Genomic DNA, 24,623 nt, shown 5'->3' with positions numbered 1-24,623 from the left:
TTCAACCCTTTTTTCCCCCTCAATAAACACACTTTATATAGCTGACAGCTGCATGAAAAAAAAAAAAAAAAAAAACTGTGTGGGGTCCCCCCAGGTCCATACCAAGCCCTACGGGTGTAGTATGGATTCGGAGGGCACCCCCCCATACCAAAATTTAAAAAAAAAAAAAAAAATGGCCTGAACCATACCAGTCCACATGCCCTCAACATGGGGGGGGTGGCCCCACGGAGGGACTCTTCCCGACAACCCTGGCCAGTGGTTGTTGGGGTCTACGGGTGGGGGGGGGGGGCTTAATCGTAATCTGGAAGATCCCCCCCATGTGAATGGGTATCGGGTAATACAGTGAAAAGTTAAAGAAAAAATATATATATTAAAAAAATAAATAAGAGCCGGTTTTTATTAGCTCTGAGCTGTCTTCTCCCGCTGCAGTCTCTCCCCGAGCCACCTTCTCCAACCACCTTCTCCTGATGCAGTCTTCTCTTTTGCCGCCAGTTACCCGCTAAAAAAAAATAGGATTTTTATAACAGCTTACCTGTAAAATCCTTTTCTTGGAGTACATCACGGGACACAAAGCCACAGTAATAACTGTATGGGTTATATGGCACCTTCAGGTCATGGACACTGGCACACCCTAAACAGGAAGTTCAATTCCCCATATAACCCCTTCCCATACGGGGAGTGCCTCAGTTTTGTAGCAAAGCAATACACGTGTAACCAGAAAGAGGGGAGGGACCTCTGTGTCCCATGATGTACTCCAAGAAAAGGATTTTACAGGTAAGCTGTTATAAAAATCCTATTTTCTTTATCGTACATCACGGGACACAGAGCCACAGTGCCACAGTAATAACTGTATGGGATGTCCCAGAGCAATGCCACCTGAGGGGAGGGGACACAAACAAAAGTAGGGTGCAATTAGACCTGAGGACCTATACTGCTGCCTGCAGCACACTGTGCCCAAAGGCGATATCCTCATGCCTTCTTACATCCACCTGATAGAATCTGGTGAATGTATGGACTGAAGACCAGGTTGCAGCCTTGCAGATTTGAGCAATGGAGGCTTGGTGATGCACTGCCCATGAAGCACTAACAGCCCTGGTGGAGTGCGCTTTGACTTGAAAAGGTGGAACCTTCCTCTTCAAGCCATAAGCTTGAATAATTACTTGCCGAATCCATTTGGCAATAGTGGATTTCGATGCTGCCTGGCCTTTTCTAGGACCTTCAGGCAACATGAACAAAACATCTGTTTTCCGAATCTGAGCAGTCGCCTTCAAATAGATTTTGACTGCTCTCACTACATCCAAAGAAAGTAGTGACTTTTCTTCCTTAGAACAGGGTTCTGGAAAAAATGAAAGTAAAACAATATCCTGGTTTAGGTGAAAACCTGAACCCACTTTTGGCAGAAAGCTAGGATGAGGACGCAATACTACTCTATCCTTGTGAACGATTAAATATGGCTCTTTACAAGAAAGAGCCGCCAACTCTGATACCCTTCTTGCAGAAGAAATGGCTACCAGAAAAACTAGCTTCCTTGTCAAAAGGACCAAAGAAATATGTCGTATCGGCTCAAAAGGCTGTTTCTGTAATGCTGACAGAACTAAATTCAAGTCCCAAGGGTTCAGGGGTGCTCTAACTGGTGGATTAAGCCGCGTTACCCCCTGTATAAAGTTTTGAAGGCGAATGGAAGGCCCCTTCTTTACCCTGACCCCCTGAACCAGCTCCTTTATGGCGCTGATCTTTGCCTGGGGTAAAAACACCTTCTTCTGGGCTGTATCTATGACCAGACCCTAGTACTCTAATCTTCTGGCTTTAAAGAAGATTTCTCTAGGTTGAGGACCCAACCTAGGTATTCCAGGTAGTTGACTGTGGTGACCATGCTTTGGTCCAAGCGGACTACCGACCGGTCTATTAAGAGCAGATCGTCCAGGTATGCTATTATTGTTATACCTTGAGTCCTTAATCTGGCCAGAGGAAGGGCCAGAAGTTTTGTAAACACCCGAGGTGCAGTAGCTAGACCGAAAGGCAAGGCTACAAACTGAAAATGATGTTTTTCTACTTCAAAAAACGCAGATACTTCTGGTGAACGGGGAAAATAGGGACATGCAAGTATCCTTGATGTCGATTGATGCCAGAAGTTCTCCCCCTTGTAGGATGGAGATCGGATTGATTCCATGCGAATAGAGCGAATCTTCAGGAACCGGTTTAGATCTTTGAGACCTAGAATGGGTCTGACATCCCCATTTGGTTTTGGTACCGTAAAAAGGTTTGAATAAAACCCCAACCCCTGCACGGGGACCACCATGATCACTTTTTGCGACAAAAGTCGGTATAACGCTAGAAAGAGAGAGACTCCTTTTTCTCTGGATCTTTGGGGGACATTTGACCCAAGGAAACAAGGAGACGTGAATTCTCGGAACTCTAGTTTGTAACCTAGAGCTATTGTGGAGACCACCCATCTGTCCCGAAATTCTTCCTGCCAGACCTTTCAGAACTGCAGAAGTCTTCCCCCCCACTGAAGCGAGCGGGGGCGCCCCTTCATAAAGAGGCTTTAGCGTTCTGTCTTGTGGGTTTCCTCTCCCAGGACTTCTTTTGTCCCTGGGGTAGATCCTGAGGTTTACCTCTTGAACCTGATGGTGGAGGCCGTCGCGACTGCCTGGAGTCTGATGCCCCTGGCACTGGAGAAAGAGCCCGTTTGAATGAGGGATATTTACTCTTTTTCTTAACTGGCAAAAGGGTACTTTTTCCACTAGATATTTTTTGGATATATTTGTACAAATCCTCCCCAAACAGCTTTTCACCGCGGAAAGGAAAACCAGCCAGGAGCTTTTTGCATGGCGCTTCGGCTGACCAACTTTTCAAAGATAAGATTCTATGCATATGTACCAACCCAAGCGTAAGGCGAGAGGTTTGAAGAATAGAATCTCTGATTCTCCAATTGCGTCAATTGCAAAACACAAAACCGCTAGCAGCTCAGCTAACTCCTGGGCCTGCTGTTCAGGGAACACCTTGAGCACCTGTTTCAAATGGTCTCTCAAGGACTGACATACCCCAATTGCCACCACTGCAGGTTGACCCACTGAACCTGCCAAGGAGAAAATGTTTTTTAACAGGAATTCCAATTTTTTATCAGTTGGATCCCTAAGCATTTGCGCATTGTCAACCAGACAAGTCAAACTTTTTTTCACAGAGGATATAGCAGCATCAATTGCTGATATACTCCACATCTTAGTAAACTTTTCCTCATAGGATAAAAGTGTTGAAAACTTTTTAGGAGGGAAAAATTGATTATCTGGGTGATCCCACTCAGAATATATAAGCTTTTCTAGTAATGAATGGACAGAAAAGGCACGCAAGGCTTGAGGAGGCTTTAGTGAACCCAAACAGGAAGTGGGCTCTTCAACCGACTCCGTTAGGGGTAGCTTAAATGTGGAGCGGACCATTTCAGTAAGAGAATGCACCAGCAACTTCTCAGCATGTGAAGTTGAAGAAGGTCCTTCCTCACTTGATCCCTCGGAAGAGGAATCATTAGCCTCTTCACGTTCCCCTGAGGGGGGATTCATCTTCCCCCTCCCACTGTTCCTCCGTTTGAGGATCCTGGGTGGTAGAAGGGGACCTAATGCATTTTCTTCCACTCTGTGAAGATGTGATTAAAGCCACTAATCTTTCCTCCAATCCACCATAGCTGAGGAGAAAACCTGCTCAGTTAAACAGAGGCTCAAGTGTCAGAATCAATTGCAGCTCCTGATGAGCCCGATGGCTCACTCTGACCAGCCTCCCTAGATCGGGATGGTGTTGCAGAGGGAGGGCCCTTAGGGCCTGAGGGCGACCCCTTTGTGTCCTTGTTTTTTGTGGCATTTGTACCACCTAGTGTGGTCACAGTGCTGAGCACAAACGCAGAGGTGCTACCAAAAAAATGCACCCACTGCTGAGCAATAGTCCAGCAACTGCCGCTGCTATTAAGCTCAGCCTGATGTTTAAGTAAATGTGCCTGGGAATGCCTTTGTCACCTACACTCACATGCCACCTCTGTGTCCCTCCTTCAGCTGTATGCACCTGAAAAAAGGTGCATTTTATAGCTATACAGCCCGCATTGTGGACGCTGAAGCACGCCAATGCCGCTAAGCCCCGCCCTCCTTCCTCCAACCACCCATCGCGCCCCCCCCTCATCTATTTCTAAATAGATCATTTTCCCACGCGAGCGGGCTCTGATCATGACCGGATCCCATGGAGGAGGACTGGGGTGGAGGAGAGCTGCCGATGGGAACTGTTGTAATGGCAGCGGGAGCGGCGCGGCACACCGCCGACTGACGCCATGCTCCCTCTGCTTGGAGTAAAGCTATATAAGTTTGGGGACATTCATAGGAGAAAAACCCCCTTTCCCACGTCTTTAGCTGGAGCTTGGGCCGGAGGAAGCGTGCAGCTTGTTACACAGAGCAAGACTGACAAGCATGGAACAGGTACGTGCTCTTGACAGCCCCAGTGGTGACTATAGGCATGACAACATTTACTTAAAGGAGAAAAACCCACAAGAATTAGAAAAATTCCTTAGGAATCTAAATTTAACTTATCCAGCTGCAGGGTTCTGTGGTAACAAACCCAATCTTCACCACTCACGGTGGGCTCCGTTAAAAAACCTTCAGGGACTGGGGCCCCCTTTTTATTGGGGAATACACAGCCCTGGGCCTGTAAAGCACCCCATCAGGAACATGGCTGAAAAAAACAAATACTGGATCCCGGGGTCCAGCTCTCTAAAAAGAGAAGCATTACAGGTAAAACCTTGTTTCTTCGGACACAAGGCCCGCGTATCATTCAATTCGGCCTGGAAAAGACACTTTGAATGGATCCGGTTACATAGCTTGTCCCAGGAAGGAATATTCCAGCAGAGCTCAGCACAGAATATCTTTACTCGTGACCAACACCTAAGACACTGGCGAAAAAACTGAGGTACTCCCGGTAAGGGGAGGGGTTATATGGGGAATTGAACTTCCTGTTGCCGCTGTCTTCCTCCGCTGTGTTGTCACTTGTTGTCTGGCATCTGTTATATAGCCATGGGACATGGCCATCAGGTGACATCACCCAGAGAGCCCGCCCCCTGTGACATCACAAGAGCGGGCTTTCCGGGTGATGTAATTTGATGGCCACGCCCCATGGCTATATAACAGATGCCAGACAGCGAGTGACAACACAGCGGAGGAAGACAGCCACAGAACATCAGCTTTTTTTTTTTAGCGGGTAACCGGTGGCTAGGATGAAGACAGTAGAGGGAGAAGACGGCGGCGGGAGAGACGACACCGGGAGAAGACGGCTCAGACCTATTAATAAAGGACTTGTCAAAAACTGGCTCTTGTTTTTTTAAACTTTTCCCTGCTTTTCTGGTGAATGGGTAGGGGTACGATGTACCGGAATACCCATTAACACGGGGGGGGTCCTTGTTAACGGGGGCTTCCAGATTCCGATAAGCCCCCACTCGCAGACCCTCCAGCCAGGGTTGTCAGGAAGAGACCTTTGTCCCCATCAACATGGTACCCCCCCCCCCATGTTGAGGGCCCCTTCCTTTCCTAACCTGCATGCTCGGATAAGGGTCTGGTATGGATTTTGGGAAGGGACACCACACCATTTTTTTTTTTAATTTTGGAGTGGGGGGGAGGGGTCCCCTCCGAATCCATACTAGACCCGAAGGGCCAGGTATTGGGACCCCATGTTGTCTCTTCTTTTTTTTAATTCGGCTGTCAGAGGGGAACCCCACTGAGTCATCAGTTGTTAAAGACGCAGGGGCTGGCTTCCCGGCCCCCTCCTTAGCAACCAGCTATATACACTGTTTGAAGTTCAGTCACTTTTTTTTTGTTGTTGTAAAAAACAGATGTCAGAGGACATGAAAACGGATTTAAAAATTGACATCCATATCTGTTTTGTTTTTTTTACAAAAAAAAAAAAACCTGACTGATCGCCTGTGTGAAACCAGCCTAAAGCTCTTCCACACTAGCAACAGTATTTACCCCCAGAAAAGCAATTTGTGGTGGATTGCTTTTCAGAGGAAGGCAGGTGGTGCTTTTTTTTAGTGCTGAACGGTTATTTTGCATTGCAGCGGTGTGCCTCAACCGCAAGCCAAGCATTTGGCTCATGTTGCATTGCAGTCCCAAACACTTACATTACAACACTGCATGTTGTGTTAAAATAGCCTCGACAACATGTACTCGCCAAAGCGGCACTGTGTCTGCTTGTAGATGCCTGTTTTTACCACTGTCTGGCTACCAGTGTGAATGGAGCCTTAAAGCGGTTGTATGTAATTAAAAAACAAACATGTTATATTAATCTGTGCAATGTTATTGCACAGAGCGGCCCAGAACCTCCTCTTCTAGGATACCCCACCAGCGCTCTCCGCCTCTCTTCTTGGTACGTCACCATGGGAAGCCGCTTCTTAGGAGGCCACACCTGCAGGCTCATTCCTGAGCCAGGCTGTGGGCATGCATTGACACACACAGTGTGGCTCATCCCCACCCCGCTCTCTCCTTATAGCATTTGATCGACAGCAGCAAGAGCTAATGGCTCCCACTGCTGCTTCCATGTCCTGAGAGTGTCTCTGCAGGCGAGCACAGCGCTGGATTAAGATAGGACTCAGGTAAGCATACAGGGGGATGAGGTCAGCGCAGAGATCCCCCGTTAACAAAAAAGCAGATTCTGCATAGCGGAGACACTTGTGTGAAAGGGGCCAAACTCTCTTACAATATTAGATTATGAAGTCCCCACATGCAGGAGAATCTGAGTATTCAGGGCTTGACAAATTCTGCTGTGTTACAGGCTGATACATTATTACATACTGATGGAACAGACAGGCATGTATTAAATGTTACCATAAGGTATTAACATTGATACCAATTTCTTAACATTGTAACATTTCTAATCAAACTGCACATGAATTAAAAGGTAAATCATATATTGATTTATATTACTTCTCGCTTTGATAAACCTGGGCAATGTAAACTAGTAATATGCTATAAAAGCGCAGAGGTGGCGGTTATATTTAGAGAAAACAAATATTCAGAGACACAACTACTTTAGGTCTATGCAAATCATGGCTTTTCTTCCCATCTGGAGAGCCTAGACATTGCTGGACCCTTTTTATAAAGCAGCTAGAAGACTCTTGGAGCAAAAGGGGGCTGAGCCAACCTCGACTTTTATACCAGAGATTTGCATGTGAACCTTTTAGCTACCTAAACCTCTGGATCCACTACTACAAACAAGTTGTTTTCATATAATCTTACCTTTGCTGACCTCAGTGTCTACTGTCTAGTAGTTTACACAGGGATTTCCTGACAGCTGCATGGAGTGACAGGAGAGTGAAGGCAAGCATGTGCTGCTAGGGAGAACTGCAATAAAGTGGATCTAACACCATTTTTTTCATTTTGGATAGATTAGGGGATAGATTAGGGAATAGTTAAAGGAGAAGTATGGCCGAAACTTTTTTTTGGCCATATTCCTGGGGATCACAGGAGAGCAGTTTGTTCTGCACTCCTATGACCTGTTTTCAAATGACAGTAGGCCAAACCCCACTGTTGGCGGACGTCACTCAGCCAGTCCAAGTTCTGTATCGATCGCAACTTTACAGTCAGGATCCACCCAGATGCCTGGATTGGCAGCTGGCTCAGCCTCCCAGCGGGACACTGAAAGCCTGAACAAGCCGCTCCCACCCTTTCACAGCCCAGCACACTCTGGTGAGCCTGTGACTGACCGTAACCACTCTCTGCTCACTGCAGCCTGAGAACTGAGTAATCAGCAGCCATTAATCGCTCAGTTCTCAGTCTTCAGCCTTGTACACACGACGAGATTATTGGAGGAATGATCGTCCGTTTTTCTTTTTGCATGCTGGTCTCCAAATTGAAAATCAAGAGGTTACTAAACATACAAAAATTCTCATATAACAGAATAAAACTTCAGTGATGTAATGTATTCTTTCGTTTTCGAGCATGTGTAGTTTTGCTCTTCCTATTTTTTTCGAACGAAAACTGTACTGATTCTGATTAAGCAAAAATTTAATGGTCTGGTATTGTACGAGAACATTTTTCCTGTTTCTCCCTTCGGATAATTTTGCATGAATGGTCATGATTGGCTTTCAAAAGCTGTGTACTAACGATCAGACTATCAGACTAGGGCAACCCTTTTAGCTGCCAGAATTGTTTTCCGAAATATTTTTTGCAAACGTTAAAATGCACATTTTAGGCCTGAAGATTAGTTAAAGCCCCAAATATTATAGCATTTCGGAAAACAGAGACCCTGGAGAATAAAATGGAGGCAGTTAAAATATTGTATGTCACACAATATTAGTATCAAACTCACGTTTTCAGTAAAAGAATATGTTAAAGTTAATTTCAGTGCACGCAAATACAATATAATACTCAATGTTTTGGTAAAATAGAAGAGATGAGGTTGAGTGGAGTAAATGGGTATAAAACCTCAAGATTAAAGCGGTTGTATACCCGCTGGGTTTTTTTTTTTTCCTACACCTACAAGGGAAAGGGCATAATGAACTACTTACCTTAGAACGAGGCGCCGGCATCTCATCCTGTCCACGCCGAGGGAGCTGACATTTCCCCTCGGCGTGTCTTCCGGGTATCGCGGCTCTGGCGCTGCGAGTGGCCGGAGCCGCGATGTCGTCACTCCCGCGCATGCGCACGGGAGACTTCTGTCCGGCAAGTTTGCCGGGCTGTCAGCCGAGAATCCCCTGTGCGCATGCGCCGCTGCAGTCAGCGGCTCATTGCGAGGGGAATATCTCCTAAACCGTACAGGTTTAGATTTTTTTTTACCTACAGGTAAGCCTTATTATAGGCTTACCTGTAGGTAAAAGTTAAAAAAAAAAAAAAGGTATACAACCACTTTAAATGAGCCTATGAAATGGCAACAAACTTTGGTAGGCAATGCTATAATAGCTTTACAGGCCATCAGTTTAGAGTTAGTCATGAATGATAGCCCTGGAATTATTGCTCTCATTCCGGTGTTCAGAGCAATACCCAATGTGTGTAGAACAATCATCATTTTTATATGTAGGCATACACCACATGTGCATTTACAGTTGAATGTGCATGTACATGGGGTGGATTTAAAAAAAAAAATGTATTTTTCATTTAACTTCGTTGCTATCACAGAGGGGCTCAAAAACCCCCTATGGCCCCTTTCACACTGTGGCGTCGGCGGTACCGTCGTTTCTGCAGGGGTTTCTAGCCGCTAATGGGGCGGTTTTAACCCCCGCTAGCAGGCGAAAAAGGAATAAAACGACCTGCAAGCCGGCGGTTCGGCAGCAGTGCCCATTCAGTTCAATGGGCAGGAGCGGTTTAGGAGCAGTGTATACACCGCTGCAAAGATGCTGCTCGCAGGACTTTTGTTTACCGTCCTTCATGCGCACCGCTCCAGTGTGAAAGCCCTCGGGCTTTCACACTGGAGAGACAGGAGCGGCACTTTACAGGCGCTATTTTTAGCCTGTAAAGCACTTCAGTGTGAAAGGGGTCTATGTGATAGCAATAAAATTAAGCGAAAGCCCCCGATACAATAGCATAACAAAAATGTCAGGTCCTTTACGCTCCATTCACACTAGTGCGGCTTGTCATGCAACTTTGAACACAAAGTCGCATGACAAGTCACAGCCCATTGATTTCAATAGCACCCTTTTCCAATCTATCCAACTTAAAGTTGCAGCGACTTTGAAAAGGTTCCTAGACTACTTTGATATGACTTGAGTGCCAGAGAGTGTAAATGAATGAAAGTCAAATCAAAGTAGCACTCCGAGTCGCACTAGTATAAACTGACTGAGCCTTAGACCACTAATGTCAACTTTGCACTCAATCAAAGCTGATCAAGCACAGTTCATGATTGATTAGCTGCTTCCCCAACCACAGAAGCTGAGCAATGACAGCTCTAAAACCAAAAGTGGCAAAATGTTTGTTGCTTCCAGCTTCATTCAAAGCAGGGACAATCGGCAAACAATTACTGGCCAATAGTCCTCCGGCATAGGATACATTAAAGGTGAAAAAAAACGAGGGTTTACAACCCCTTTAACCAATACAATACCAGGCACTTACACCCCCTTCCTGCCCAAGCCAATTTTTAGCACTGTCACTGTTTAAATGACAATTGCGCAGTCATGCTACACTGTACCCAAACAGAATTTATGCTCCCACAAATAGAGCTTTCTTTTGGTGGTATTTGATCACCTCTGCGTATTTTATTTTTTGATAAACAAAAAAAAAAAAAGACCGAAAATTTTGAAGAAAAAAAAAAGTTTTTCTTTTGTTTCTGTTATAAAATTTTGTAAATAAGTAAGTTTTCTCCTTCACTGATAAGGCGGTACCGATGAAGTGGCACTGATGGGCACTGGTAGGCAGCACTGATGGGGCCTGAAAGGCTGCACTGATGGGTAGTTATGGGTGGCACTGATACGTGGCACTGGTATGCCGCACTGATAGGCATCACTGATGGCACTGGCAGGCATTGGGGATGGGCACTGATTGGCATTTCCCTGGTGGTCCAGAGTGGTGGCAATCCCTGGCGGTCCTGGGCGGCATCTGAGGGGGGGCCCCCCGTCAGGAGAGCAGCCAATCAGCTCTCCTCTACTCACGTCTGTCAAATGCAAGTGAGGAAAAGCGGATCAACAGCTCTTCCTGTTCACATCGTGATCAGCCTTGATTGGACACAGCTGATCACGTGGTAAAGAGCCTCCGTCAGAGGCTCTTTAACCGAGATCGGTGTAGCAGTGTGTCAGACTGACACGTCGATCGCCACAATGCGCATCGCGGCTGTTATCCTGCTGGACATCCTGACGCCCAGTCAGGGTAACTGAACCACTGCCCAGCAATCATTCTGCTATAAGCCGGGCGGAAGGTGGTTAAGCTACCAAGAGGGGGCGGGGGTTCTAAATTGTCATCTCTGTAGAGAAACCTTCCAAAAATGCCCTTATGTAAGTTTTCATGTGAACACGTGGATGTGCACTTAAGTTGTCACCTCATCCCTTTAAAACCAAACACATATGAATTACACAGCTTCTGTGGCTAGGGTGGTAATAAAACTCACGTGGTGCCTTATCCGCATTAAATTAGCCTCAGAACCTGTATAATTCATATGTGTCCAGGATTAAATGGACAAACCAGCCGTACTTTATACCCCCTTATTCCTTTGTACAGAAGACAGATACCCACATTCATACTTCTTGATGACAGCCGGGTACTTGGCTTTCACGGCAGTCTGCTCCTTGCTAATTGTATAATACCGTTCATCCATGGCTGGACTGTTCCGCAGTACTCACTTCCGGGGTCCCGGAATTTCCTGTCACGTGCCCGACTTCCGGGTTGCGCTTCATGCGGCTGCCATGTTTTTTCACGTTTAGGATGGAACGGGACGTCTTATAATAAGCATTTGCCGCGTGTATGTAGCGAGCCCGTTCAAAGCCAATGCATAATGCCCGAGGCTGCTCCCTGTAGAGCACAAAAAAGGCTTTCAGTTACATTAAAATATAACAGTCCATGCGTGCTTATGCTATTCCTTCACTTATACTCAAACTCGTCCAACTACAGTGCAGCGCCTTTTCCCCTCCCATGTCCCACGCACCGCTCCCCTAATTATTCGCGGGTTGTCATGGAAACGCCAAGTCCCGCCTACTGTGCTGCACTCCTCGACCAAAAGTTTCCTCACATTTCCCACCTTAAGGACCGCCCACTCGATGACGTTAAGTTTCTCCATTCGTTGCGACTCTCGTCTGCGATTGGTTCGGGTTGGCGCGAAGGTGCGCGACTGCGAGGCACGGGGGAGGCGGGAAACAATAGCAGGAGGAGCAGGCCGGAGCGCCGGGGATTGTGGTAAGAAGCTGGCCTGAAGAGCGGCGACAGAAGGTGTGCGCGGCAGAGGACAGAGGCTGCTTTCTGAGAGCGCTATGGCGGACAAGGAGGGTGAGTGCAGGGAAAGTTCCCGGCTGTAGAGAGAAGCCATGACCGCGCCGGACAGCCTGTGGCTGCTGGAGGGCCTGGAGTGACCAGCCCTGTGTGAGTTGTAGGTTGTCCCGCCTCAGGGTGCTGGTAGGATTTATTACATAGAGTCTATATAGAGAATATAGTCTCCTCACCTCCATGTGCACTCTTCATGAGAGTAGACCGTAACATTAAACTATAGGCTTCCCAGGAAGAGCAGCATTCCTCAATGTCTGCCTACCCACTGGAACGTTCAGTCATACCTGTTGATCCTGCCAATAGAAGTGAGCAGATACCCTCACAATCTCCACCTCAGCCAATCAGGGGAGGCTTTGCATTCATTCGTAGAATGCAAAGCTGTCTATGAATGGCTGAGTAGCTTTGTTGCCTGTGTGGAAAGGGAAGTTCCAATCACACTGCCAGAACACAGGGCTGCATACTGAATGTAGCTGAGGCTACATATACAACGGGCACCCCTGTTAGCGTGGAAAACAGATTGTTTGCGCCAGCTTGGCCCAAACAAACTAGTCAAAGTAATAGTAAAACTGGGGATCAGTTTTTTTTTAAAGTGGTTGTAAACCTCAAACATGAAATAGGAACAAAGTATATCCCTGTACAGTGTGTCTCAATTAAAAGCACTAAGTGTCATTTCTGTCTGCTGCTTCATTCCTTTGCTATCAACAGGAATCACTTCTGACAAGTTTTCCTGACACCAAGAGAAAAATGGTGACAGGGGAGGGACCTCCAGTTGATTGACAGCCTCAGCTCATTTCCTGGGTGCTGTGTCCTCCAGCTCTCGTAGTTCTCACTGAGCTCTGCAGAGTGTTACTTCAGTTCTAGGCCTGCATCCCCCCTTAACCACTTCCCTACCCAGCCATAGACATATGACGTCCTGGGATGGGGTCTCCCATCCTGGGTGGACGTCATATGACGTCCTGGGATTCCCGGCCATCTAGGGGGCGCGCACCCGCCGCGTTGCTTGGGACCTGGTGCGTGTGCCCGGCGGCCGCGATGTCTGCCGGGCACACGCGATTGCCCGTTAACCGGGCCGGACCGTGGATCTGTGTGTGTAAACACACAGATCCACGTCCTGTCAGGTGAGAGGAGAGCAATCTGTGTTCCCAGAACGGAGGAACACTGATCGGTCTCCTCCCCTTGTACGTCCCTTCCCCTACAGTTAGAATCACTCCCTAGGAAACATATTAACCCCTCCCCGCCCCCTAGTGGTTAACCCCTTCACTGCCTGTCACATTTACACAGTAATCAATGCAATTTTATAGCATTGATCGCTGTATAAATGTGAATGGTCCCAAAAATGTGTCAAAAGTGTCCGATGTGTCAGCCATAATGTCGCAGTCATGAAAAAAAATCGCGATCGCCGCTAAAAAAATATTTTTTTATTTTTTTTTTTTAAATGCCATAAATCCCGTATTTTGTAGATGCTATAACTTTTGCGCAAACCAATCAATATACACTTATTGCAATTTTTTTTTTTTTTTGACCAAAAATATGTAGAATACGTATCGGCCGAAACTGAGGAAAAAATTTTTTTTTTTTTTTTTTTTTTTTTTAAAAATTGGGATATTTATTATAGTAAAAAATATTGTGTTTTTTTTTTTTTCAAAATTGTCGCTCTTCTTTTGTTTATAGCGCAAAAAATAAAAACCGCAAAGGCGATCAAATACCTCCAAAAGAAAGCTCTATTTGTGGGGGAAAAAGGACGTCAATTTTTTTTGGGTACAACGTCGCACGACCGCGCAATTGTCGTTTAAAGTGCGACAGCGCTGAAAACTAAAAATTGGCCAGGGAAGGAAGGGGTGAAAATGCCCTGTATTGAACCGGTTAAAGTGGTGTTCCGGCCGCAATTATACTTTTTAAATAAAAATACCCCTATAATACACAAGCTTAATGTATTCTAGTAAAGTTAGTCTGTAAACTAAGGTCTGTTTTGTTAGTTTATAGCAGTAGTTTGTTATTTTATAAACTTACAGCAGGCCGTGGCCATCTTAAGTGTGGGCATCTGAAGCCAGACTGTATTTCTTCCTGCATCTCATCCTTGCATATCTCGCACATGCCCAGTGCAGCACAAGCAGTGTAATAGGTTTCAGGTCAGGTTTCCATAGCAACGGCAGTGTCAGAGGAAGTTGCCGTCCCTTCCCAGAAGGCATTGCAAACAGGAAATGATGCGATGGGCCGCGGCCAGGGAGGAGGAAGTGAAAAATGAATACAGCAGATATACAGTAGATGCTGAGAAAAAAAATATCCAATTCGTTTACAGTGCACAGTTTAGTGAGGGATGCTGAAGAGTTGTAAAAGTGGGTGGAACTCCACTTTAACACTCAGACAAGCTTTATAATTCAGCACTGTGAATGGATGTAGAGAAGACTGCAGATAGGTGTAGGACTTTGTTTCTCCTGTGTATTGCCTGAAGCCAGTCACTTCACTGGTTATATGTAAGGGTTTATAACCACTTAAAGCGGAGTTACACCCAAACAGGTGCCTCATTTGGCACATTTTGGGTGGGAGCGGGTACCTGTTACCCTGTCCCCACTTCTGGGAGGTAGCAGCTTGGCCCCCTTCTGCTGGGCCAGTGAGAGAACAGCACGCATGTGCAGTAAGGACCCGACCTTGAAGCCACAATGGCAGCAGCTCCTGACCAGCCAATGTAAACATTAGCTGCAGTGCCCACATCGCTGGACTCCTGGACAGGTAAGTATCCTAATGTTAAAAGTCAGCAGCTACAGTATGTGTAGCTGCTGACTTTTTTAATGGGATTGAACTCCGGCATAATGACTTCTCCAGCAGATTTACTGCTACAGGGTGGTGTGTGTGTATGTATGTATGTATGTATATATATTTATATATTTTAATTTTTTTTTTTTTCTCTCCATGTCATCTCTTCAGAGAAGCCTATCTGGCCCCCAGCTTGCAACTGTATATTTATTTTCTCCATCAGCCCATCCCCGCCGTTATCTCTTGACCCCCCCTCTTAGATTGTAAGCTCGAATGATCGGTGAGGAGAGACGCAGGATGGAGATCTTCCTGTGTAAGATAGACAGACCTCTGTCCTGTCAGCAGGGATGTGCTGGATTTACTTTCACTGCAAAGCAGGGAATAAAATCCAGCACATCCCTTAATAAAAACACGGGTTAGGCACACATTTAACACTTTGATCACTCTAGATGTTTACCCATTCCCAGCCTTAATGACTGTACATATTTTTAGCACTGATCACTGGATTAGTGTCACTGGTTCCCACAATGTGTCAGTGGCATACTATTGCAGTTCCACTATAAGGGGCCCATCGCTGCCATTACTAGTATAATAAAAACTCCAGTATATATGCTGTAGTTTGTAGATGCTATAACTTTTGCGCAAACCAGTCAATATATGCTTAATGGGATTTTTTTTTTTAACCACAAACATGTAGCAGAATACATATTGGGCTAAATGTATGAATACTTTTATTTTTTTTATTGGATGTTTTATAGCAGAAAGTAAAAAATATTGGGTTTTTTTTTTGCAAAATTTGTCAGTCTTTTTTTTTGTTTATAGCACAAAAAACAAACAAACAAAAAAAAAAAACAGGTGATCAAATACCACCAAAAGAAAGCTCTTTGTGGGGAACAATTACACATTTTATTTGGGCACAGCGTTGCATGACCACGCAATTGTCAGTGAAAGTAACGCAGTAGCTTATAGCCAAAAAATGGTCTGGTCAAGTGGTTAAAGCCCAACCTGGGAAACTTAAATTCTCCCTTGCAGTCTGACTGCACCTTGTTCAGGTCTAGGGGGCATTCAAAGTGTCTAAGGCCCTGACGTCATCGAGACCGACGTAGGGTCCATAGCTCTGCCTTGAACGTGATGACACCAAGAAATAGTTCACTGCCGGGAGCAGAGCAAAGTTAAAGCGATTTTTACTCTTTTGTAGAGCAGGCACAGCTGCACTGCAAGGCAGAATTTCAGATTTCCCTGAGTTGCGCTTAACCATGTAACAAACGTTCATCCCTTTTTTTTTTTTTTTTTTTTTTTTTTTTTTTTTTTTTTTTTAAGCATCACAATCAGCGTCACGTATGCTGTTTGTGATGGGATTGCTTCAGTAAACATTCAGACAGTAAAATGACACCTGGTGTGTTGGTGACATGTTCTCTTCTACGTGGAAAATTTATATACCATCAGCTAGTACTGAAGTGTTAGAATACGATCCAATGTGTAGTTTATAACTTCCAAAGTTCATTCTAGTGATCCTGTAGAATTCCAGAATACAAAGTATACACCATGGTCTTCTAGCTGGGCCATCCTTTATATACAGTTCCTAAAATGGACAGAGCGCGTACCTTGCAATATTTTTAATAAAACTTTATTAAAAATGGGAAATAAGTTCTGTTGAATTTGCACAAGGTGGTGCTTTTTCTATGTGTTTTACATAGGTGCTCCTCTGTCAGTGAATATTTCATGTCAGCTGCACCCACAGTCCTTTAGATTGACAGCAACATTGCTCTGTCTGCAGGAACTTGGGGCTTAGCCATCTCGCAAGGTGCAGGAGAAATCCAGCTTTCCAGCTGCATTTACCATTGAAAAAAGATGACCTAAATTTCTATTAGTATATTTATCATACTTGCGTTGAAAATGCCTTCTTGTGTTCTGAGAATGGGGGGGGGGGGAAGTTTGGCTAGACTTTATTACTGTCTTCTGTTTCTGCACACAGCTGCATTTGATGATGCTGTGGAGGAGCGGGTTATCAATGAAGAGTACAAGATCTGGAAAAAGAACACTCCCTTTCTCTATGATTTGGTAATGACCCATGCCCTGGAGTGGCCCAGTCTAACAGCTCAGTGGCTCCCAGATGTCACCAGGTGAGTTTCTCACCAAAGTAACAAAGGTCTTGCAAAGTTAATATTTTATCATTTTTCCTATTACCCCCAAAAACGAGGTACAATCTGATTATGCAATCTTTATTAAAGTAAATCTACAGTAAATTTTTGGCCGTAGAGGATGGGAAGTTTAAAACCACCATTTTGATGTATTTTTAATATATGCTAAAAATACATGTTGACTGTATCAGAAATTTTGTCAGCTTTTCATTTTCTGTGCAGTCTGCACTCTGGCTACCAGTTCTACTTCCAAGCTATCACTGTGGCCTATAGAACACCTCCTTTTTTGTTAACCACTTAAGGACTAGCCTCGTTTTGAGATTTTGGTGCTTACAAGTTTAAAACTTTTTTTTTTGCTAGAAAATTACTTAGGCCCCTTTCACACTGGGGCGGTTTGCAGGCGGTATTGCGCTAAAAATACTGCCTGCAAACCGCCCCTAAACAGCCTCCACTGTTTGTTCAGTGTGAAAGCCCGAGGGCTTTCACACTGAAGCGGTGCGCTGGCAGGACGGTAAAAAAAGTCCTGCCAACCGCTTCTTTGGAGCGGTGTATTCACCGCTCCTGCCCATTGAAGTCAATGGGACAGCGTGGCTATACCACGGTAATACCGCGGCTATAGCCACGCTGTACGAGCGGATTTAACCCTTGTTCGGCCACCAGCGGGGGTTAAAACCGCACCGCTAGCGGCCGAATACAACCGCAAAAACGACGGTAAAACCGCGCTAAAAATAGCGCTGTTTTACCGCCGACACCCGCACCGCCCCAGTGTGAAAGGGGCCTTAGAACCCCCCAAACATTTATATATTGTGTGTGGTTTTTTTTTTTTTTTTTTTTTTTTTTTTTATTTTTTTCTAATGCCCTAGAGAATAAAATGACGATCATTGCAATACTTTTTTTTTTTTTTTTTCCCACACCGTATTTGCACAGCGGTCTTACAAGCGCACTTTTTTTGGGGAAAAAAAATCACCTTTTGAATTAAAAAAAAAAAAAAAAAGACAACAGTAAAGTTAGCACAATTTTTTTTTATATTGTAAAAGATATTACGCCAAGTAAATTGATACCCAACATGTCACGCTTCAAAATTGCGCCCGCTCGTGGAATGGCGTCAAACTTTTTCACTTAAAAATCTCCATAGGCGACGTTTAAAGAGTTGAAGGAGGTCTAGGGCTAGAATTATTGCTCTCGCTCTAACGATTGCGGCCATACCTCATATTTGTGGTTTGGCGACCGTTTTCATATGCGGGCGCTACTCACGTATGCGTTCGCTTCTGCGTGCGAGCTCGTCGGGATGGGGCGCTTTAAAAAAAATTTTCTTATTTATTTTACTTGATTTTATTTCTTCACTGTTTTTTTTTTTTTTTTTTTTTTAAAAAGGGGGGTCACTTTTATTACAAGGAATATAAACATCCCTTGTAATAGAAAAAAGCATGACAGGTCCTCTTAAATATGAGATATGGGGTCAAAAAGTCCTCAGATCTCATATTTGGACTTAAATGCAATAAATAAAAAAAAAAAAAAATTGTCATTTGAAAAAAATGGGCCTTTAAGACGTATGGGCGGAAGTGAAGTTATGACCCTGCTATGGTATGGAAACGGGTGGGGGCTATCTTCCCCTCACTTGTCTCCATACCCGGCCACGAACAGGTCCCGATCGTCGCTGCCGACGGCTCCGGTAAGCGGCGAGAGGGTGGTGGCACCTCTCCCGCCACCAATAACGGTGATCTCGCGGCGAGTCCACCGCAGAGACCACCATTATTGTAAACATGACCGGCTCCTGAAGAGATGGATACCTCGGTTGTGGCAGCAGCTGCTGCAGTTACCGAGATATCATCTTTAAAGTGCTGAAGTATATGTGCAGGTGGCGGTCGACAAGTGGTTAATGAAGAAATTATGCAGCCCTCTCCTTGTGAGGCAATGCTGCTTCTCCATAGATACAGTATGGTGAGAAAGCATAGTCCCTCTAGGACAGGAAGTGTGTTACACGCTTGGTGGGAAAAGTCTTCAGCCCTGTGTAAGCCTTAACTCTGGTGACTCAACTAGGGCTACAATGAACGATTACTTTCATAATCTATTAGTTGGCCGATTATTGTTTCGATTAATAGGATAATGATCTTAAATTGTGGTGTATAAATTAGTTAATATGTAAAGTTGAAAAAAAGTCATTCTTAAATATCTACTGTATATGCAGTGGTAAATATAAATAACCAACTATATGGTTGGGAAGCAAAATCTAATCCACTCTGAAACAGAAGAGAAATACTGTAACAACTATTAGAGGTTGAATCTGGTAAATGTCATTAGACTCCGAGATCAAACTTTTTTTTATTTAAAGAAAAAAATAAAGTTTTGCGGATTTTCAGACAAAACTGTAATATATTATGACATACTCCCTTGTCATAGGCCGGTGGCTTGAAAAAAGCTACCTGCTCCTGCTGTCACTTATGCTGGCCATACAAAAACAATGTCTTCCTTTCAAAAAAATGTTCGTTTTAAGAATGTTCGTTTGATTTTCTAATCATTAGTGGGGTCAAATCGGCATTCGTTTTTGACCACAGTGACAGGAAAACTCGGAGCAGAAAAACTTTTTTTTTTTTTGTATCGCTTGTCATGGAGTTTAAAAAAAAAACTAAAATGAGCTCTTTATAGTGCAAAAAGATCAGATCGCTACTGTAAGGGGTTCATTTATACTGTGAAATATATATTACACCCAGAACTAGGATATATGTGCATTTTACCTAGAGTCAGACATGAAGCTATATGAAGGGTGGAGGGGAGATATAAATCTTTTATATTAAAGTAGTACTAAAAGTGTTTGTTTAAAAAAAAAAAAAGTTATACTTGCCTGCTCTGTAATGGTTTTGCACAGAGCATCCCTGATTCTCCTCTTCGGGGGTCCCTCACCGACTCCTGGCTCCTCCTATCTTCAGAGTGCCCCAATAGCAAGCTGTATAGTATAGAGTGCTCATATAGTAAGGCAAAAAAAAAACTTCTGCCTTTAGAACCGCTCACTTCCTGCCCAGGACTACATGTCCCATGAGGCAGTGCTTCTCACACATTCACAAATTCTCAGGCACTTACTGAGCTGTCTGTGTGCTGAACTGTATTTTCTGATATGAATCAGTTGGCTGATCGCTTATGAAAATAGTTGTCAACTATCTTCATAATCGATTAGTTGCCAATTGATCAATTTGTTTCGACCCTACACTCCGCTTACATAAGCATGGCAGAGTGAAGCAATGTTGTGTGTGCAGCTGTAAAGAGGGACAGTAAAGTGAACTTGTTACTTTTTCCTTTCCGGGGGGCGAAGTACAAGTTTACTTTTAAAGCTGAATTCCACAAATTCAGCAACTTTGTAAAAAGTACAGGTAATACCATACATTAAGGCCTAATAGCTGCCTGTCACATCGTGGCTGTATCATTATTTATATCGGACAGAAGCCTTTTGCATTTTGTGAATGTTTTCAAATTGTACAAGGACTTCTATGATTAGGAGGAGCAGCGGTGGGTGGGCATAGTGCTTCATTGACTCTGCATTTGAAGAGGCTAAGGCCAGCCTCAAGAAGCTATGCTGCTGGAGCACTAATAAACCTCAGAAATAGAGATAAGCCCAGGGGTAGTGGGCACCTTTTTGGACTTAATTCAGAGTACCTTAACTTATTGCAAGGTTGCTGAATTCCTGGAATTCAGCTTTAAGAACTAAAGTGTATTTACGGTCTATTTGTGCGCCAGTGCTGCTGAATGGCAGAAAGTGGACCCTTTTTGCGGTGATTTTAAATATGTGGACATGATGCATTCAGAACTCACAAATGTCATTTGTTACATGCTGTGGCATGCAGTAAGTATGGCCGTGGTATCCCCAGGGCCGCTGATAGCGGGGGAACCCCGGTCCTCCTGTAGGGGGCCTGGGCACACAGGGGCTCAGAACAGCAGAGGATCGTTGGAGCAGAGAACCAAGGATGACAGCGCTTCTCACCCATCAACTCAGAGCTGGTTTCTCCCCCCTCTCCCTCCCGCCGGCTTTCAGGCTGGGTGAGAGAGAGGGCTGAATTTAGGGAGTGCTGGGGTGGGTTGATTTCTGTTCTGCCCCCATGGCTGTCCGCCGCTGAGTTCCTTCCCCAGCCTGCACTTACAGCCAGGACGAGGAGACGGAAACCTGAAGGCATGAGCGGTGAGTGAAGAGCCAGGAGGAGGTGCGCTGTGTTTTGCTCTCCCCTCCTGTCACTGTATACACACACTGCCCCCTATCCACATTTGCTGCTGGGAGGTGAGCAGTCATGCAGGGGATGGGGGAGTGTGTGTACTGTGCCATGCGATCTACTGTAAGGGTGATCCGGTCTCAGGTACTGTAAAGACTAGAGCTCTTCTGACAGGAGAGCAGAACACAGCGCTCCTCCTCCTGGCTGTTGGTGGTTTCCCCTGTAAGTTGGGGGCTGGTCGGATATCTGTAATGTGGGGGGCGGCTTTGTGTTACAGGGTGGTTGAACCAGGAGAAAGGGATGTTTGTGCTAGGGGGGACTTGGATTGGGAGGAAGAACTTGAAGGGGCTTGTGCTATGAATAGGGATTTGTGATAATTTGTCCTAGGAGGGAGATTAAAGAAAGTAGATTTGTGCTTGGAGGGGGTGGGGGAGTTTTGGCTAATAGGAAGGAGGGGGGAGAAGATTTGTGCTAGGATAGAAAGCTTGAAAAGAGAGAGGATGAGGGGGATTTTCGATTTGAATTTGAAATTTTTGCAAGTGGAGGGGGGGGGGAGTTCTGGTATGCTGTACGGGGCCCTGTGATTTCTAACAGCGCCCCTGGGTATCCTGCTATAACAACGATCTATAACAGCGTTCTAGGTGCTGTCATCAAATTACTGCTTTTTATATATTATTTTGGCTAACAATCTGACATTTTTACAGGCCTGAAGGAAAAGATTTTAGTATCCATCGCTTGGTTCTTGGAACTCACACATCTGATGAACAGAATCACCTTGTGATTGCCAGTGTGCAACTTCCTAATGATGATGCTCAGTTCGACGCATCTCACTACGATAGTGAGAAAGGAGGTTAGTCCAGGCTGTAAGAATCTTGCATGTGTCCATAAGTGAACCAGTACTCAATTCAGCTTATTTTCACAATCTTTAGGATGCATGCTTTAACCATTACGATTATGCTGGTCATCTGCTATAACTCCACAAAAAAATACCGGTTCTCCCATTTGTAATGCTCGTATTGACGCTTGCGCCCACTATTTGGTCCCTTAGTGGGCAAACTTCAGGTGCTGTGGTGGGGTACATGCTTCACCCTGGAGCCTTTGTTGTGGATCAGTCTGAAGGATAAGATCAATGTTTGTAACATGTTATACCTTGAAAATGAGTGTAACATGTTACGAACGGACCGATTTTGACCAGAAAGTACTTGCATTAATCACTGTGTAAAGGGTTCGTAACCTCTACAGAAAAAAAATGTGAATGGGCACTGGACACTCTCACACGGAGGGTAAGGTAATGGAGTAAGTCCACTCAATAACAAATGTGAAACTGCAATTCCAGTACTGAAATGAGTGCTGCCTAAAGTTTTCTCCAAGAAATTGCATGTATCTAATCCCTTTTTCTTATAACCTTTTGCAGAGTTTGGAGGCTTTGGCTCAGTCAGTGGTAAAATAGAAATTGAGATTAAAATTAACCATGAAGGAGAGGTAAACAGGGCTCGCTACATGCCTCAAAACCCCTGCATCATTGCAACCAAAACACCATCCAGTGATGTCCTTGTGTTTGATTACACTAAACACCCATCCAAGCCAGGTAAGAATCTGCAGTAGTTCTAACAAAATGTTTTTTATATAGATCTATACTATCCAGCCACTTTATTAGGTACACCGGGTTGGACCCCTTTTTGCCTTCAGAACTGCCTTTAAAGTGATTGTCTCGTGTTTATATATTTTTTTTTTTTTTTTTTTTTTTTTTTTTTAGCAATTAAAAAAAAAAAAAAACTGTGTACTTGCCTGCTCTGTGCAGTGGTTTTGCACAGAGCAGCCTGGATCCTCAGCTTCTCTGGTCCCTCTTCGGTGCTCCTGGCCTCTCCCTCCTGTTGAGTACCCCCACAGCAAGCCGCTTTCTATAGGGGCAACCAAGCCGAGCCACAGCTCCCTGTGTCCATTCAGATACTGAGCCATGGCCTGGCCCTGCCCCTTGTCTCTTGTCATTTGCTGACTGACTTTGACAGCAACGGGAGTCAATGGCACTGCGCTGCTATCTCAGCCACTGAGGGGAGTCCTGGGCAGCCGAGACACTCCTACAACATCACTGTTCCTAGAGGGACCTCAGGTAAATGGGGGGGGGGGGGGGGCTGCTGCGCGCACACACATGAGGCATTTTTATCTTAATCCATAGAATGCGTTAGGTTTAAAGGATTTTCTGCCTTTTACAATCACTTTAATTCTTTGTGACATGGATTCAACAAGGTGTTGGAAACATTCCTCAGACTGTGGTCCATGCTGACACGATAGCATTATGCAGTTGCTGCAGATCCATGACGCAAATCTCCTATTCCACTACATCCCAAAGGTGCTCTATTGGATTGAGATCTGGTGACTGTGGAGGCCATTGGAGTACAGTGATCTCATTGTCATGTTCAAGAAACCAGTTTGAGATGATTTGAGCTTTGTGACATGGTGCATTATCCTGCTGACGGTAGTAGTCATAAAGAGATGGAAATCGTCAGCATCAATACTCAGGTAGGCCGTGGCATTTAAACTAGATGTCGGACGATATTTGGCCTTTTTTAAGAAATCGGCATCCGCCGATAATTGGGCAGATTAACACTGACCGCACCGTGCCCTGTCGACCAACAAGTGTTCCTCCTCTCTTCTCCACACTCCATTGGCAGAGCGGCGCTTGATGCCTGCCAGAGCCACTGAGTGTGAAACTGACATATCTAACTGAATGCCGATAGAGACCAGCTGTCGAAATTGAGCATTGATGTCAGGTGGGCGGGACCCAGCCAATGGGATCTGGTGGGCCACTATGTGTGGCCCCGCCCCCTTAAGCAGCCCACTCATTGGCTGGTGTTTGATAGCTGTTGGGTCCCGCCTACCCCCAACATCACCGCTGAATTTTGACAGCTGGTCTCTCTGCATTCAGTTACACATGTCAGTTTCTCACACCATTACACTATATCCGCTCAGTGTGGCCCTTCAGTGCTTTCTATTAAGGCCTGTCAGTGCCTGGATGGGGCGATGAACTCAGCAGCCAGGCATTGTCCATTGGGTGCCGGCCTGGTGGGGCACAACTGTTGATTTTATTAACTCCACATACCGATCTTTAGTATAATGGGTAATTGCCACACTACTATTTACAATAAACTACTGGAGGTAAAGTAAAATCAGTAAGCAGGGGTAATGGCGTTCAGCTGGAGTCAGCCTGGAGATGATACAAGGGGGTCATCAAGAGGAGGTTAGTGCAGAACACGGAAGGGGGGGGGGGGGGGTGAAAGATGCTAGGAACATTATACAGTCTGGGACACAGGGCTGGGAGACTTGTACATGCTGAAAGCGGGGGGGGATTCAGCTGCAAAAATCGGTATCATATTGGCCATTGTCCGCCTCGATTTCTAGATACTGGCCAGAGAAAAACCTTTATCGGTCGACCTCTAATTTAAACCATGTTCAATTGGTAGGGGCCAAAACTGTGCCAAGAAAATATCCCCACACCATTACATCACTAGCCTGAACCTTTGATACAAGGCAGGATGGATCCATGCTTTCATATTGTTTTAACCACTTCAGCCCCTGAAGGTTTTACCCACTTCCTGACCCGGCCATTT

General features: G+C 45.1%; 2 protein-coding genes across 3 annotated transcripts in view; one reads left to right on the top strand and one right to left on the bottom strand.

Annotated features, from left to right (window-relative positions):
- ZBTB8OS (zinc finger and BTB domain containing 8 opposite strand) overlaps positions 1-11,709 on the bottom strand; it is a 37,182-nt gene extending 25,473 nt beyond the window's left edge. The window contains exons 1-2 of the mRNA XM_073615353.1: positions 11,590-11,709; positions 11,181-11,456 (exon numbers count right to left, since the gene is read on the bottom strand). Of these exons, the coding sequence (XP_073471454.1) occupies positions 11,181-11,262 (82 nt within the window). The 5' untranslated portion in view covers positions 11,263-11,456; positions 11,590-11,709. The remainder of the gene's footprint in view (positions 1-11,180; positions 11,457-11,589) is intronic.
- RBBP4 (RB binding protein 4, chromatin remodeling factor) overlaps positions 11,682-24,623 on the top strand; it is a 28,060-nt gene continuing 15,118 nt past the window's right edge. The window contains exons 1-4 of one of the 2 annotated variants that reach the window (XM_073615348.1): positions 11,682-11,927; positions 16,654-16,801; positions 21,720-21,865; positions 22,430-22,603. In XM_073615348.1, the coding sequence (XP_073471449.1) occupies positions 11,912-11,927; positions 16,654-16,801; positions 21,720-21,865; positions 22,430-22,603 (484 nt within the window). In that variant the 5' untranslated portion in view covers positions 11,682-11,911. The remainder of the gene's footprint in view (positions 11,928-16,653; positions 16,802-21,719; positions 21,866-22,429; positions 22,604-24,623) is intronic. The other variant, XM_073615349.1, reaches the window with a different exon arrangement.

The sequence above is a fragment of the Aquarana catesbeiana genome, linkage group LG02 (genome assembly GCF_042186555.1).
Source record: "Aquarana catesbeiana isolate 2022-GZ linkage group LG02, ASM4218655v1, whole genome shotgun sequence".
In the NCBI taxonomy this organism is placed as follows: Eukaryota; Metazoa; Chordata; class Amphibia; order Anura; family Ranidae; genus Aquarana; species Aquarana catesbeiana.
This window is presented reverse-complemented; position numbering and strand designations above follow the sequence as displayed.